General features: G+C 38.1%; 1 protein-coding gene across 1 annotated transcript in view; it reads left to right on the plus strand.

Moving 5' to 3' along the window:
- WWC3 (WWC family member 3) overlaps positions 1 to 15,326 on the plus strand; it is a 69,103-nt gene that overhangs the window by 46,098 nt on the left and 7,679 nt on the right. The window contains exons 11-16 of the mRNA XM_010004647.1: positions 847 to 1,421; positions 7,114 to 7,234; positions 7,787 to 7,861; positions 8,858 to 8,944; positions 10,449 to 10,641; positions 15,010 to 15,177. Coding sequence (XP_010002949.1) covers positions 847 to 1,421; positions 7,114 to 7,234; positions 7,787 to 7,861; positions 8,858 to 8,944; positions 10,449 to 10,641; positions 15,010 to 15,177 — 1,219 coding nt within the window. The remainder of the gene's footprint in view (positions 1 to 846; positions 1,422 to 7,113; positions 7,235 to 7,786; positions 7,862 to 8,857; positions 8,945 to 10,448; positions 10,642 to 15,009; positions 15,178 to 15,326) is intronic.

A 15,326-nucleotide genomic window follows, 5' to 3' on the forward strand; every position in this document is an offset into this window, starting at 1 on the left:
AACCCATTATATTGTTGTTACAGTTTTTCTAATATGAAGATAACATTCTTCTAAGTTCTGTAAGGTTTAATATTGTGATACCTTCTCCAAAGGAGAGGTTTTGATCCGTGCTGAGATGACAGAATTCTGCCATTTAAATACGAGAATGTGCTAAGACCCACACAGAAGCCCAGCATGTTTTGCATATTCACACTCGCAGCTGCCTTTTTACATGCAGCTCTTGGGGATTCCTCAGCTCAACACCATGCCAACATCAAAAGCTCAGTTCCTGCTGTGTCTCACTTCATCTCCCTCCATCATGTATATTCTTCTCTCCCTATCAGAGAGTGGTAAGAGGAACTGGAATAGGATTAATCCTAAAGTCTTTTTTTCTTTTGTACTGGAAAAACCTGTGAGGGTGAGGCTTACACAGCAGTTTGTTAGGACTTCCCAAATCCCTACTCGCTTCTTCTCCATGATATGTTTATGAGCCATCATTAATTAAGTTCAGGCGAGATCATTATAATCTACCCTTCCTGGCTTTACATTGAGTCCACTGATCCAGATTCTACTCTGGCCTCTTTTATACCAATTCCTGGCAGCTTACATGTTGGAGGAAAAGGTAAACTCTTCAGGCACATAGTCCTGTATTAGTTGTCACTTCTGATGTTCCAGTTGTGGTTGTGCTTGTGACCAGGGCAAGAGTCACACGCTAGACCTCAGAATGCCAAATCATCTCTCTATGTCACTGTACTGAATACACAAAATTGCTTCTGTAATCTGGATTGATGTTTTTATGTCTGTGCTGGTGTTTCTGACTAGATTTGAAAGGGCCTTTTTTGTTTTCTCTTTCTTTGCCGGCCACAGTCTGTCAGCTAGCACCCTCACAATGTCCTCTGGCAGCAGCAGGGGATCCCTGGCCTCCAGTCGAGGATCCTTGGCCTCCAGCAGAGGCTCCCTCAGCTCGGTCAGCTTTACGGACATCTATGGCCTTCCACAGTATGACAAATCAGACAGCGCTACAGACTACGGCCAGCATTTACGCTTTGACATCATTCCCTTCGAGTCTCTCACAAAGGATGTGCCATATGCTGATCCCATTGGGCATTCAAATTTCAGTAAGCAGCGGAGGTCTCTGGATACTGCACAGTCCCTGGCATCCCTGTCATCACGGTCCTCCTTGTCATCATTGTCCCCTCCAAGCTCACCTCTGGACACCCCGTTTCTCTCTGCATCTCGAGATTCTCCCTTGGCTCAGATGTCAGAAGGTTTTGAGGAGATGGCAGGCATAGGAGCCCTGGAAATTCTCAGGGCTCAAACCACGGCGTTGGGTGATGATGATACTCAAGGAACGAGCTCATCTCAGGCGTCCACTTACCCTGTGGACAATGAAGGGCTGCGAGAAATGGGATCACAGCTGACTGCTGTCCAAACTGGTGGAGGTGAGTTTCTTGACCTCCTTATTTTGTCACATTTTCATTGAAAATATCACAGACCTAAGCATGCGAGCTCAGTACAGGTTGTTCCTGTTTGGCTTCTTCCATCAGTTAAAAATAGCATGGTAGATGTTTGCTGCTAAAACAAACAAACAAAAAACCCCAAGCCCCAATCTTTAGACTTAGGGCAAAGAGTGAAAGAGTAGAAAAATCTTTGTAAATAGACTGTGAAAAAGTGGTGAATTGGATGAGAGAAAGGGAATGGAACGTGGACTTTCTTTGGAGTGTAGCGCATAAAGAAATAAATATTTTGGTCTTAGACTGGTAATTATAAAAACATAAGTGGTTTAGGTAAGTCTGAGACCTCTAGTTGTACCCATGTCGCTATTTTTCTGACAATTTAAAGCTGCACAAACCCAGAAGAGGTAGGAAAAAAACCCCTAAAAGCCACAAACAAAGCTAGGCAGAAGGTGATGCTGGTGACAGTGCTTGAAAGCTGGCTGACTCCATGCTGCATTCATACACACCCCTAACCAAGTTCCCATGTCCGAGTTCTGTAGTGGATCGGAAGCCATGGTGGCATGGCCGTGTTGCGTGCATGGTGTGGTGTTCTTGTGAGCAGAGTGCTTTGTCAGCCAAGGAACATGTTTTCTTGGGAGTGTGTGAGAAGTTAGTCATCCATTTGAGTTGCTTGTCTCAAAGAACCTATGCCCTGTGATCACAGAGGAGCCATGTGTGCAGTTACCATGGCACACATACTGTAGAGTTTTCTTTTCCTACTTGGCTGTGAAGTTGATGGACTTCAGCTTGCATTGGTGGAAGCTTCTGAGGCTCTACAGATGAGACATGTAAGTTAGAGAGATCAAAAGAAGAAGCAGAAACCTTTTAAAAAAAACCAAACAAATTAAAAAACCTGAGTATACAGGCATGTGAGAAATTTATTTTCCTGCTATAATTAATTAAATTAAGAACTACTGTTAAAATGAGAAAATATATTCCTTCTTTCATGATGAAATTTTTTGTTGGCTTGCCTGTAATGCTAATAAAATTACAGCAGTAGAGAGAAGGGCTTTTAGAGAATGTTTTTAATATTGAAGACTGTAATTCTCACCCCCTTTCTGTGTCCAGAATTCTGTGGTGGCAGTTGAGTAGAATGTTGCATTCAGGACTTGCAACATCGGGAGTGATTTGAAGTATAGCCACAGAATGTATCATATTTTCCTACCAGAATCTTGTTTGTCAAGTCATAATTAGAAGGAACATTGACAGTATCTGAGGAAAAGCTTTCAGCTTTTCACTTTTATAAAGAAAATGTCATCACTATGCTGAAAAACCTGTGTTGTTCAAACAGCATTTGAGCCTAGTTTCGCCTACTTTCCTTAATGCAGCTAGCGTTGCCAGAAGATACTGCTGCAGAATTTACATATATTAGATGTAAACATTTCTAGTGCACATATTGCAACATCCAGACCAAAATAAACAGAATTCCAGAAACCAGCATGTAAGTTTGTGCCTAAATTCATGCCATGAAGAGGCTTCCTGAGGTTTTCTTTAAACCTCAGATCAGACCACAGCGTGTCTTCACCCATTGTGGTAAGTGAAACTATGTTAGTAGTTCATTTTTAGCTCATATGTGTTTCCTAGAAATGAAGGCCTGGTCTGAGGGCCAAGGGAGCAATAGAATGAGGGTCCAGTTCCTGCTTTGGTTTTCCTTTTTTCCCCTCCTCTGTCATGTTTCTATGCATTTCGTGTTTCTCTGAAAACCTTTGGTAGAACATGCCTATGCTACCTGTTGTCACTTTTGTGTTCAGCTCAAGCCCCTAGACCAGAGGTTACATCTCTTGTCTGTTTACAACAGAATGTTTAGTGTTGCTTTTTGAGGAAGAATGTATAGTTAAAAGGTAGCCAGGTTGCCTTTTTGTTTTTAATATTTGCATTTGAAAATTTCTTTAATCTTTCTGATTTTTGTCTGGGGTCGTGACTTCTGTGAGGTCCACACTCACTAGCTGGTGGGTTTGCAGTAGTAATGCAGTTGTTAGCAAGTAGCAGTTGGAAGTTTCGAAATTGTTGAAGAATTCGTGGAACATCAAGCTTGTACCACAGTTTGGGAACACCCAGCTTTTGGGGGGTTTTAATAAGGTACTATGCAGTGTGCTTTGCTGCTGCCACCCTATGGTCTGGTAGCATAATACGACGCTGGAAATCGTTTGCCTGTTCCTTCTGTAGACAAAACATGAGGTAATTTTCACAAATTCTGGGAGCCAAGAGGGTTAACGCTGAATAAGCTGCTCATACTTTGCACTGGAGCAGTACTTGAGCACGTTCAAGGAGTTCTTAATGAACTGCGGTTTTTATGTTCAGTTGCTGACTTGCTGTTTTCTTGAACTGCAGCCGTTTCAGGGACACAATGTAAAACATGTTCACACCATGTGTGAATGGAGGGAGTATGCCTGAGAGGTGAAGTCCATTTTACTTGTAAAGCTGGGAGTGGGAGGAAACATTTACTAAAATATTGGGCTTTAAAATTGTCACTGTCTTTTTGTCTCAATCCAAAACTAATCTTTCAAGAGTGAAGTTTCCTTAAATGCCTAAATAATCTCTTGTATGGAAAATATTGTAGTTGATTTAAAAGATGATTTATCATGTGCTTTTCATTCTGTCTTGTTTCTCATGCGGCACAACAGAAAAATTCACTGTAAGTGAACCTGAAATTACTTATTGTGCTGTTTTTGCTTGAATTCCCTGTGTGTTTTTCTGTGTGAAGTGTTGGTTGGGGTTTTTTTGGTATTGGGGAGGTGTTGTTTGTTTTGTTTGGGTTTTTTTTTAACTGGTTTTGGGTTTTTTTTTTAGTTGCATGTGAAGAATAAGGAGATTTTGCTAAATTTGTTTTTGTTTGATATTGTGCTGTATCTGTTTCATCACTATGGCATACTTAATTTTTTGCTATGTCAACTAAATACTATGTTTATGGCTGTAGTTAAAGCTCTGGAAAAAATGTTATGTGAGCTTCAGCTTTATTGTATCATAGTAATGCCTGAGAGCACCATGGTAGGTAAGGTCTGTGTCTGATTTAGTTTTTATGAGAGTATTTGACTCTTATTAGTGCCTTTTGAGCTGACATGAGGTATTTTTAGTCCCTAAGCTTGTGAAACATGCTTTATTTATGTATTTTTTAGTTAATGAAGTCTTGGACACTAAAATTTCCTTTGAAGTTCACTTTTTCAACTAATGACACCTGAGAATATTCTTTTAATCAGGGCTGTCTCATGTTATCAAGCTTTGGCACCCAGTAGTTCTGGAAATTCATAGATACTGATTCATAGATTCACTGATTTTTATTATTTAAATAAGAAAATGAGAAGTAATTGTCTAACTTAGAAACTCCTATTTTTAGACAGATCTTTAGCTTCCAGCATGGGAAGATCTGTAACCTGTGCTAAACCTTGTTCTGTTTAAAACAAAATCTGATGTTTGTTTCTTCTTGACCCGTTTTTCCTGCTAATTTTTTTTCTGGTCCAGTTTTAGTGTTTGCATCTCTCCCAGATTCTGGGAGAGTTCAGATGTTATAAAATGCTTCCTTGGCCAGCAGGCAGCAAACAAATCCTTGCCATTACTGCAACATGTCAGTTTTAATGACAATTATGTTTATCACAAATTTTTTTCTTCCAGACAAATTGTGAACATGAACCTTCAAAGGAGAAAGCTCATATGAGTTTTTTTGTCCTATACAGCTATACAAAGTGTTCACATAGAGGGGTGAGCCAAAGGCTTGTTTTACAAAAAGGAAGTAATCCTAGTGTAACTTGTTGAAGTTAAGCACAGAAATTATAGAAGCACTTTCATACAAAACTTACACACTTTTGTGAAATTCACTCCGTTTCCAGTGATGTAAAATTATTGGGAAACTTCCGCATTAAAGGATGTCTCTGCAGAGTTCATTTTGATTCTGCATAAATACCACCAACAGAACCCAGAGGTAGGCTCACCCAATTAAAAGTTCTTAAGACATTAACCCTCCCCAAACCACAAACGAACAAAAGCAAGCAAAACAAACAAAAAGCCAAAACAAACAAACAACCAAACACCCACCTCTTTGACCAAGTGATATGAAGTGGAGCGTGGTTTCATTTCTTTCTGTCAGCTAGCTTGAACTCGGCTCTTATTTCAGGTGAGGATGACACATGATGTGTGATGTACAACAAGGTTTGGATGCTGTAATTGAGGGAGAAAGTAGACAACTGTAGATTGGGATGTTCTTGGTCAGCAGAGGTATTTCCTTCATAGCTAAAGATGATTAAATCCTTCATTAAATTTGGAGGGAAGGTCCATAGGACCACTCATGGTTCCAGAAGGACAGACAACTGGGAATTTTAGCTCCAAACAAGACTTTGTGATTTTTGGAACATGTTTTGGGATTTTGTGCTGTTGGCATCCTGAACATACTCAGGCTGGCACAGGACTGCCATGGTCAATGCAGCCTGTCTGCCAGTTCTGCAGTGGGTTAAAGCTAACCTTAGTCAGGCACTTCTGTTGATAGCAGTGGCGTGGCTGTGTTAATTCGGGGAATTTTTATCAAGCTTCAAGTCCTGACATCCTCTCGTGGTGGTGCTTAGGTAAGAGGTGAGATGGGTCCTTTCTTCATGCTGTCTCTTTTACGTTTCTGAGCATGGGTAGAAGCAAATAAGATGCTTTCCCTTCCTCCGAAGTGGCACCTCTTTGCCATTGCTTTTTTGCTTTGAGGACAGTTATTGCACCTTAAACAAAAGGAGGGAAAGTTGGCAAAAATTCTTTACTACGCAGTGAAGAAGCTGCACTTCACAAGTTCGTTTAGTGGTTCTCTCTAGGATGTGAAAGAAAACACACACAAGTTAGGAGCTGTCATTGAAGCATCAAAACCTTACCTGTGCAATTCTTGAGCGTTACTGCTTGTGCATGTACCTTAAAGGGTTGGTAGCTGTTGTACCTACTTGCCTGTGCAAAACTTGGTGTGTAACATTTTTGGTGATATGCTTACAACATGAAAATTATTGCTGCGTTGCTGCTTATGGTGTTGTTGGTGATTCGGGGAAGGGTGGAAGGAGGGGCTTGAATATTGGTTCTTCCTCCTCCAGTCAGTTTTCAAAGTAATTCACAAGGAATTTGAAAAAACAGTGCTCTGAGTGAGAGTGCTGTTTCTTCTTGATAATGCCTCTCAGACTGTAAATAAAAGCTGCTCTTATGCAATGGTATAAACAGTATGCTTTGAGACTTTGTATTAGGAAACAAGTAACAAAACCTCACATTGTGTTATCAGATAACTTCTTAAAAGAATTAGTCTCTGTGTTTGTTTTCAACCTATTGTATATTCAGTAGGTAAATCTTCAAAGTTTAGGATATCATGTGTACATATGCTGAATTAATGTAGGTCTTCCTCCAGGAGAGATTATTCCACCAGAAAAGCACTGCAATAACAATGCAATCGATTTATACTTAATCTTGTAAAAGAGAAATTAGCCACAAACTTCCTTCCTCAGCTGTTCCACAGAAAATCTCCCATTGATTGTATTACAGAATTTTAACATACAAGTAGATGAAAAAGCAATGAACTGTGTTTGTGGCAATTGTTTTGCTACTAGTTTTGATGCAGGAAGTGTTTCTTCTTTAGTTTTTAATGAGTGACTTGAGCTGATGTTGTCTTCACTTTTTTTCTCTGTGACAGCTGTAACTCTGCGAGGAGACAGTGGTAGAAGATCGGAGAGGAGAGCCAGGCGAGTTTCAGCATGTCTCTCAGATCATTCACTGGCTAGTGACAGTGGCGTGTTTGAAGCTTTAAGCAAAAGGTCAGGTGTATAAATGCGTAGTAAACTGGAAATATTCCTGTTCTACCACATGGTCCAAAATAATTAGTTGTAAATTTCTGAATACATTTTCAAAATTGATGATTCTTAGTAATGTAAGAATATTAGGTTGCATGTTTTAAAGGAAAGCGGTTTTTCTCATGCAGTTCACTGTCATCTTCACAAGTTCCAACTCCCCCTCACTTTGTTTTCTTGTAACATTTGAACACCAGGTACTTCTCCCTTGAAATATAGGTTTCTTAGCTTATTAGTTGTAAATTATTAATTTTATTTTAATCTTCTATAACAAAATAAAGTGTGACTTACAATTCTGAGTAGCATGTGATGAAAGTATTAACTGCAAGAAGAAAAATAGGAACTGCTACAAGTCTAAAAAAGTGTAGTTTGACCAAGTGATTGAAGTATGGGTAAAGACTTGGGTACTTTATACAATTGTTTTAGCATAATAAACAGTAAGCAGGAAGATCCAAGGATCAAAAAGTAAATGCTCAGCTTAGATCAGTATGTAGTTTACAATACCTTCTTTTCCTGCAGGAATGAAGATCTGGAAGAGCCTGTTTATGGTGATGCTGCCAGTAATGAAGAACCACAAATACATGTTGGATTTCTGTGAGTAGTGTTTCTCTTTCTCCCTGTGAACTCAGCAAAAATTGCTCACTGGTTTTCTTGGGTTTATTTTGAAACTTCTTCATAAACCTAACTGCAGTGGATAGTTTTAAGAAGTTTCTGAACCGAAGCCGAAGCTTATTAGTCAGTCACATGCTACTTTGTGCTGGGGTTGTGCCTTAACCACTGTTCATTCAGTGTCCTTTCAATGCTGTCTGATAAAAAGATGTTTCTTTCAGTAACATTTATTTTCATTGTCTGGGTCATTAGTGTGAGTATGGGTATAGGGATGTGTCTCTGTGACATCTTATTATGCCAGATAGAGCAGGATTACCATAGGAAAGTCACAGGTGAAGAGACACAAAAATATATGCAGTTCCCAAATCCAACTTTGAAATCCTGTGCTAGTAGTAGGGGTAGCTTGGGGAAGGACAGATTACAGCAGTGCAAGGCAGGATGCCATATCTTAGACAGCCCTCCAGAATTGCCTCTGCCTCTTGGAAAGAGTAGATTTTTTGTTTATTTTCATTAACCCATGAAAACAATGCACACTGCTTTTTCTAATGTAACGGATATGTTGTTACACGTGTGTGTGCAGTACAGTATAAGTGTTTAAATCAAGGACTGTATGTTATGAAACCTGTTCACTATCAAGATTGCAGTGGGGAATAGTATTCTTTTTAAAATGAGTAATGTTTAATTTTCTTAGTAGTGTTAGCTTTGTTACCATAGCAATTGTTGTTATTATTATTATTGTTATCATTATCATTGCCATCATTATTATGATCATTATCATCATTATCATCAACGACAATATAAATAATAATAATGTTATCAGAGTGTGATATCTGTAATTTCTTCTGATTCAAACTGATTTGTGTAAAAAATGTGAAAAACAGAAAAAGGTGCTTTTTCATTTTTTTAAAATCTTACTGGTCTTTATCTCCATCCCTAAGCCCAACATTGATGCTTGCTGACTAACATAAATTTCTTTTCCAGGCATGACAGTGGAAGCGAATGTCTGTTAGTCCATGTGTTACAGCTGAAGAACTTTAATGGCCTAATTGTTAAAGAAAACTGCAAAATGTAAGCTTACCTGTCATCCAAAGTCTGATGATTGCTTGTTTTGTGCCACAGTCTTAAATACCATAAATTTGTTTGCTTTCATTCAAAATCAAGCCATTTCTGGAGAATATGGTATATCTTAGCTTTTATGAGGAAAGAGTCAATTTTATGGACACAAAGTATCCTTTTTTTAGAACCTCTGTCATTATGGTCTCTAATGACCCATGTTTTTACATGTTTATTATTCAAAAAAATGCAAGTTATGCTTCCCTCACCCCATGCCATCTGGCTAAAAGGCTGTCTACATTCTTTGCAGTCTTCCAGAAATATTATTTCCTGTACAACTTATTTCCAGCTTATCTGTGATATATCCCAAAATAAGCTTAGTGTAATTTTCTCAAATTCCTATGATCACATCTATATTAATAGTAAGAAAGATACCTTGCCCTTTATCCTAAAAAAACCCAACCAAACATACAAAAAAACCAACAAAGAAACCAACAAATCAACACACAGACAATAACAAAATACAACCAGGACACCTGGAGACCTCTGTGGCCATTACAGCTCTCCTTGCATACCTGTAAAACACTTTCCAAAGATAATGTTAACAATAATGCAAGCTGGGATTCGGTACAAACAACTGAAGTTTTTAACCCCAGGTGGCCTGTCCTGTTTTTTCAAATTCCATATTGCATTATATAGAACGTTGCTTAATTTTTTAACCCAGAGAGGTTATTATAATCTGGTCCACAACACAGTTGGGTGAAGCTGTTTGCTGCCACAAGGGAAGGTATGGCAAAAGATACAGTATTGCAGGGCCTGGACAAGCAGTCAAGACAGGAGGAACACAGATAGACTTTTCTTTACACTACACTTTTCTTAGTAGCTCTGCTGCCTTCTGTCAGATTAAATGTTTGTAGATTTTATTTTTTTTTAATCTGAAGTCTCAAATGAGATGGTACCAGATATTTAAATTTATTTTTTTAAACAGCAGATGGATGCAATGATGGCAGATTTCTTTTGCCATACTTTTGTGCTGAATTTCTGAAAGGGGTGTGGGGAAAAGAAAGGAGTGCTTAGTACGTGGGAGGAAGAAATGGATCAATGACACTTACCTAAACATAGGCATGTGTTTCTATTTGAAATACCGTAGCATAGCACCTAGCTTCCTGCTGCTCAGGGAAAGGTTGTAGCTCCCTACAGATCCTGTATCACGTCTTCTAGTCCTGTGTAGATGCCGTGAATACCCAAGAGCATCTGAAGTACCACTTGGTGCTTCTGCTTAAGCACCAAGTTAAAAAAACAAACAAACAACGAGTTTTAGTTTGAATAAGATAGCATTTTCATGTCAGTTTTGCAGTTCTTCTGTGTTAGGAATGCAAAGTAAATCCCTGTAATGAGGAGGTCCCAGAGCAGATTGTTAAAGTAGAAGTTACACTGATGGTTTTTATTTAGCTTGATTATAAGAAATGTGAAATAGCTTTCTATGTCTGAATTGTGCTATTTGTCTTATTGTTCCCAGTCATGTGAGAGTTTATTTGCCACCACTTGAGTCAGGCACACCAACCACTTACTGCTCTAGAGCTTTGGAATTCCAAACTCCATTAATATTTAATGAAGTTTTCCGAATCCCCGTGCATTCAAGTGTCTTGAAATTAAAATCACTGCAGCTGTATATCTGTTCAGTTGACTATCAGCAACAAGAAGAACTATTGGTAAGTGGTCCTTCTTCTTAAAAGCCATGTGATATAGGAAACTAAATCTACTTGAATAATTTTTAAGATAAAAAAGAGAAAGTGAAGACTTTCTGTAACAATTGCTGACAGAGTTACATATTAATGTGTCAGTTTGTTCACATACATAAGGATAGTTCTGTTAGTAAAAGGTGGGGTTTTAAAAAGTTGAAATACATGCATTTTAGGTTACATAAAGTCTTGGAAATTATTACCAAAGGAAGCAGAGGTTGAGAATTGGGGCATTTTAAGCAGTGTTGAAAGTAATGTAATTTGTACTATTGTTTGCTGTTACATTGCAGAAGCATATTGAAAATTGATTTAAGTTTTACTTTCATTGCTATTTGATTTAGTAGATAAGGAGTTAATTTTTTAATGCATTTCTTACAAATGTCTGCATTGGGAAAAGCTGAAAAATACGTTGTTGCTAAATTTAGGTGCAAGAAGGAAAGCATTTTATTAAATTTTTCCCTAAAGAATAATCTGACAGATTTTAGACTACAGTGTGCCTAAGACTTCTGTTTCTGCATGGCACTGTAACTCGTGTGTGATGACTTGGTATCATTGAAATAGTTTCCTAATGAAAAGATAATAAATACAAACTCCTTACAATTTTTATATCAATCTTAACTTTGTTGCAGGATAATAGTGGTCCAGGCAGGTTTCTGGTACACTAACCTTTCACTTTAAACAGTTTGAGGTACCTGATGTTGATGCCTTCAAATAAATGTAGCAATTGTTTAAATAGGTTACACATGTTAACTTCTTTTAGCTATTGTCAAAGGTAAATATGATTATATAAATCTGCCTTGGGGCTGATGTTCTGGCTGTTTTGAAGTGAGTAGGCAGCTGTTTCAGTGAGGGGTTTGAATAGGTTAGAGATTTTTAAAATGTTTTTTTTAAGCCTATCGAAGTAGTTAAGATGTACAGGCATCTCACTGTCACATGGGACTATGGATAAGAGGTGTTTATTTTGGAGAATCTGGTCAAGAATGTGTGTTTGTTAGTCCACCATAAAAACTAGGTAGTGTCTTAAACAGTGGTCTTAACATTGACAGAAGTGGATCCAAGGTCTTGCCTTGGACTTTTTATTAGGGTATGAAGTGATAGGAAAAGGGGTAATGGTTTTAAGCTGGAAAAGGGGACATTTAGGTTCTTTAGTGTAAGGGTGGTGAGATACTGTCACAGGGAGGTTGTGGATGCCCCCTCCCTGGAAGTGTTCAAGGCATATTTATATTGACACAAGGGCATATAAGTTAAGGGCACTTCTATTTTAACTGCTGTTACTGAATTAGCAGAAGTGATAGGTCTTCAGGTTATTTTCATAGGAATTTTTTCTTTTTCATGGTCTTAGTATAATTTTGTCAGCAATATCTTTGTCTACAGCAGTTGGCAGTATACTTTAGGGTAAGTTAATGCCTTTCAAAAAGAGAAATAATGCCACCGTTTTTTAAGGTATGTGTATTGAAGTATGTATTTAAATATTATGATTGTTGCCCTTTTCTGCTGCAAATTGAAAACAAGAATTTTGTTGAATTTATAAATCATTTACTACCTCTCTTTGGAACCATTGTGGTGGCCTCTATGAACAAGGCTTCTGTCCTTCAAAATCTCATCCACTGAGATTATAGGTTTTTCCACTTATTTAATCATCCATGTATTTCTGAAATTCTTGATGGCAGCTTTGTTTTCAATTAGATTATGCCAGTTTAATGCTTTTCTAAATGTGGAAGCCAGGCTGGAGTTTATCCAAGTTATACAAATATTTGTACATAAAGGGGAAAAAAAAAGAAAGAAAAAAAAAATGTTCCATCCAGTAGTTCTAAATTTCAGTTTTGTAGAGAAGTAAATGTACCAAACTTGTGGGATGGTCTTTCCATTCCCTCAGCCTTTTACTAATATGCCCTCCATTGCTGCAAGGTGTTTTTCTGTTTTACTACAGTTTTCTGAAACTGTGCTTCCTGTATTTGGCTTATTTCTTCCCTGGTGGCCTCATCTATGTTGAGATAAGGGGGTTGTTATTTTCCATGATTAGCATATGTAGCTCATGTGAAAACATCAAGGAAATGCAGTCGCTGTTCTTGCAGTCACACGGCATTGCTTTTCACTCCCAGTTTCTGATCTTTTACAGCCCATACCAACCAATTATTCCCCATGCCTCAGTTTATTGGAACTCTTACTTCTTGAGTGTAACATATATCTTTTTGCATTTAGTGTTTTTATTTTAGAACATCTGTTCCTTTTTTTTAAAACAATTTTAAGTTCTCATCCTTTTCTCATAAATTTTACAATCCCTCTGTTTGACATCACCAAGAGATTCATAAATGCTTTTACTGTTCCCCTATCTAAGTTGTTAACAAATGCATCAGAGCAGGCATGTGACAGACTGCTGGCAGACCTACCTTAGTTTCTTCATCCTTTTGAGTGAGCTCCAGATCTTGAAGTGGAGGTGAAATATTAGTTGGTCCTTTCAGGTCTGATAATTATTAATTGGTTTTGATGATTATTTTTTTTAACCAATTAGTTCTTCACTTTGTAGCAACAGCTTCTTTGGCATGCTTTCTTAGCTGCTGCATATGTGCAGTCTGTTGGGTAGTGTCAGACATTGTAAGAGTTAATATGTGTTTTCTCCAATATCGACAACAGGGAAATAGTTTTACCCTCTACCTCTAAAACCAAACCAAACGTGTCTGAAACATTTTCGAACTCAGATGCAAAAGTGTGAGTCTTTGATACGTTTCTTTCCTACGCTACATTGGAGCAAGTAGGTAATTGGAAGACATCTCTGTTTTATAGATAAAAGGCATCTCTGTAGCCTCCAATATACTGACATAAAACGATGCTGTTAGTGGCATGTTGAATATGACATTTTGATAGTCTCAGAAGCTTTTCTGCATTGTCCTTTATACACCTATTTAAATGGAGCCTCAGAGAACATTCATCTTGGAAAAACAATACAATGATTTTTTTATTATTTTCTAATTAACTGTTTCTTTACCTGCTAAAAGTTAAAAGGCAGTTTCTGTGTGCATTTCCTGCTGCCTTTACATTTAGAATCATTCCATCCAGCTTTTTGTTTTGAGAGATCAAAACAATTTTTACATTATTTTTCTAGTGATATAAATGAAAACATTCTTAGCATGTGATCCATTAGTATGGACATGAACAGGTTGTAGAGATAGCCAGATAAAGCCAAAAAGTAATAGTTAGACTGGATAATATAAAATCATTGTTAGAACTGTTGTTTGGTTTGGTGTTTTGGTGTTTTGTTTTTGTTTGGTTTTTTTAAAAGGCTCACACCTGCTCTTCATTTAGGTTACCACCATGCAGAAGTTTCTTACATTAGGGACTGTCTGATGGACTAGGGCTACTTAAAGTTTGAGAGTACTTTTATTGACAAGCCTCCATTATACCTGTTTTTACCTGAATCTAGGAGATGTAAGGAAGGTTTGTAAAGTGGAAAAATGGCTTTATAGCCCATTTGACTACCCTATGATATAAATGGGGAGGTGGGAATACAATTGGATTACGAGTTTTTTGTATTTTTTTTGTCCCTTTTGGAAGATGCCTCTGAGGGCCAGAGAACTGAAGGATATCTCAGATCATAGTTGTCTCTCTCAAAAAAAGATTAAATAATGTTGTTAAGGTAATACTAACTTAAGCAAATGTAGAAATCAAGTATGTGATTGAGAGGGGATTTTTAGTAAGATATTAAGAGCTATCTGCTGTAACAATTATAGCTACCTAAGTCACAGTTTTAATCTTAAAAAAATTACTGTCTGCTGTGATCCTTTCTGGTAGTAAGCAAAAGACAGAAAATTAAGTATCTTAGACATCATAAGAGAACCAATTGTATCATGGGGTGCATTAAGAACAGTGTGGCCAGGAGGTCAAGGGGGGTTCTTCTCCCCCTCTTCTCTGCCCTCATAAGACCACATCTGGAGTATTGTGTCCAGTTCTGGGCTCCCTAGTTCAGGAGGGACAAGGATTTACTGGAGAGAGTCCAAGGAAGGGCTACAGGGATGATTAAGGGACTGGAATGTATAAGGAAAGGCTGAGAGACCTGTGGCTGTTTAGTCTTGAGAAGTGAAGACTAAGAGGGCACCTTATTAATGTCTACAAATATCTGAAGGGTGGATGTCAAGAATGGGCCAATCTCTTTTCAGTGGTACCCTGTGATAGGACATGGGGAAATGGCACTAAGCTACAACACAGGAAGTTCCAGCTCAACATGAGGAAAAATTTCTTTACTGTGAGGATGATGGAGCCCTGGAACAGGCTGCCCAGAGAGGTTGTGGAAGTCTCCTTGTGAATTTTTATTCAATTGTGGTCAATGCTTCTTGTTTACAGGGCATTGCTCAGATAAACCTGGCTGATGCAGAGAGTTCTGGTGAGATGCAGCTTCACTGGTATACTGTTCAGATCTTCACTGGTTCAGACCCCCAGAGGGCAAAGAACAAAAACCAGTGTGACGACAGCATTCCCCGGTCTTCTGGAAATGTAACTACAGTTAAAACAGTATGGCTCTGAAAAACCTTATTTGACCTACTGGTGGCTTGTTTGTGATCTTATCTCAGATGCAGTTGGTTTTCAAGTTGGTTTTCATATATGGAATGGAATATCTCTGGCCCATTTTGCTGTCTGTCTAACTCAGCCTCCTACAGGGT

This window comes from Chaetura pelagica, unplaced genomic scaffold (genome assembly GCF_000747805.2).
Source record: "Chaetura pelagica isolate M959 unplaced genomic scaffold, ChaPel_1.0 scaffold178, whole genome shotgun sequence".
Classification (NCBI taxonomy): domain Eukaryota; kingdom Metazoa; phylum Chordata; class Aves; order Apodiformes; family Apodidae; genus Chaetura; species Chaetura pelagica.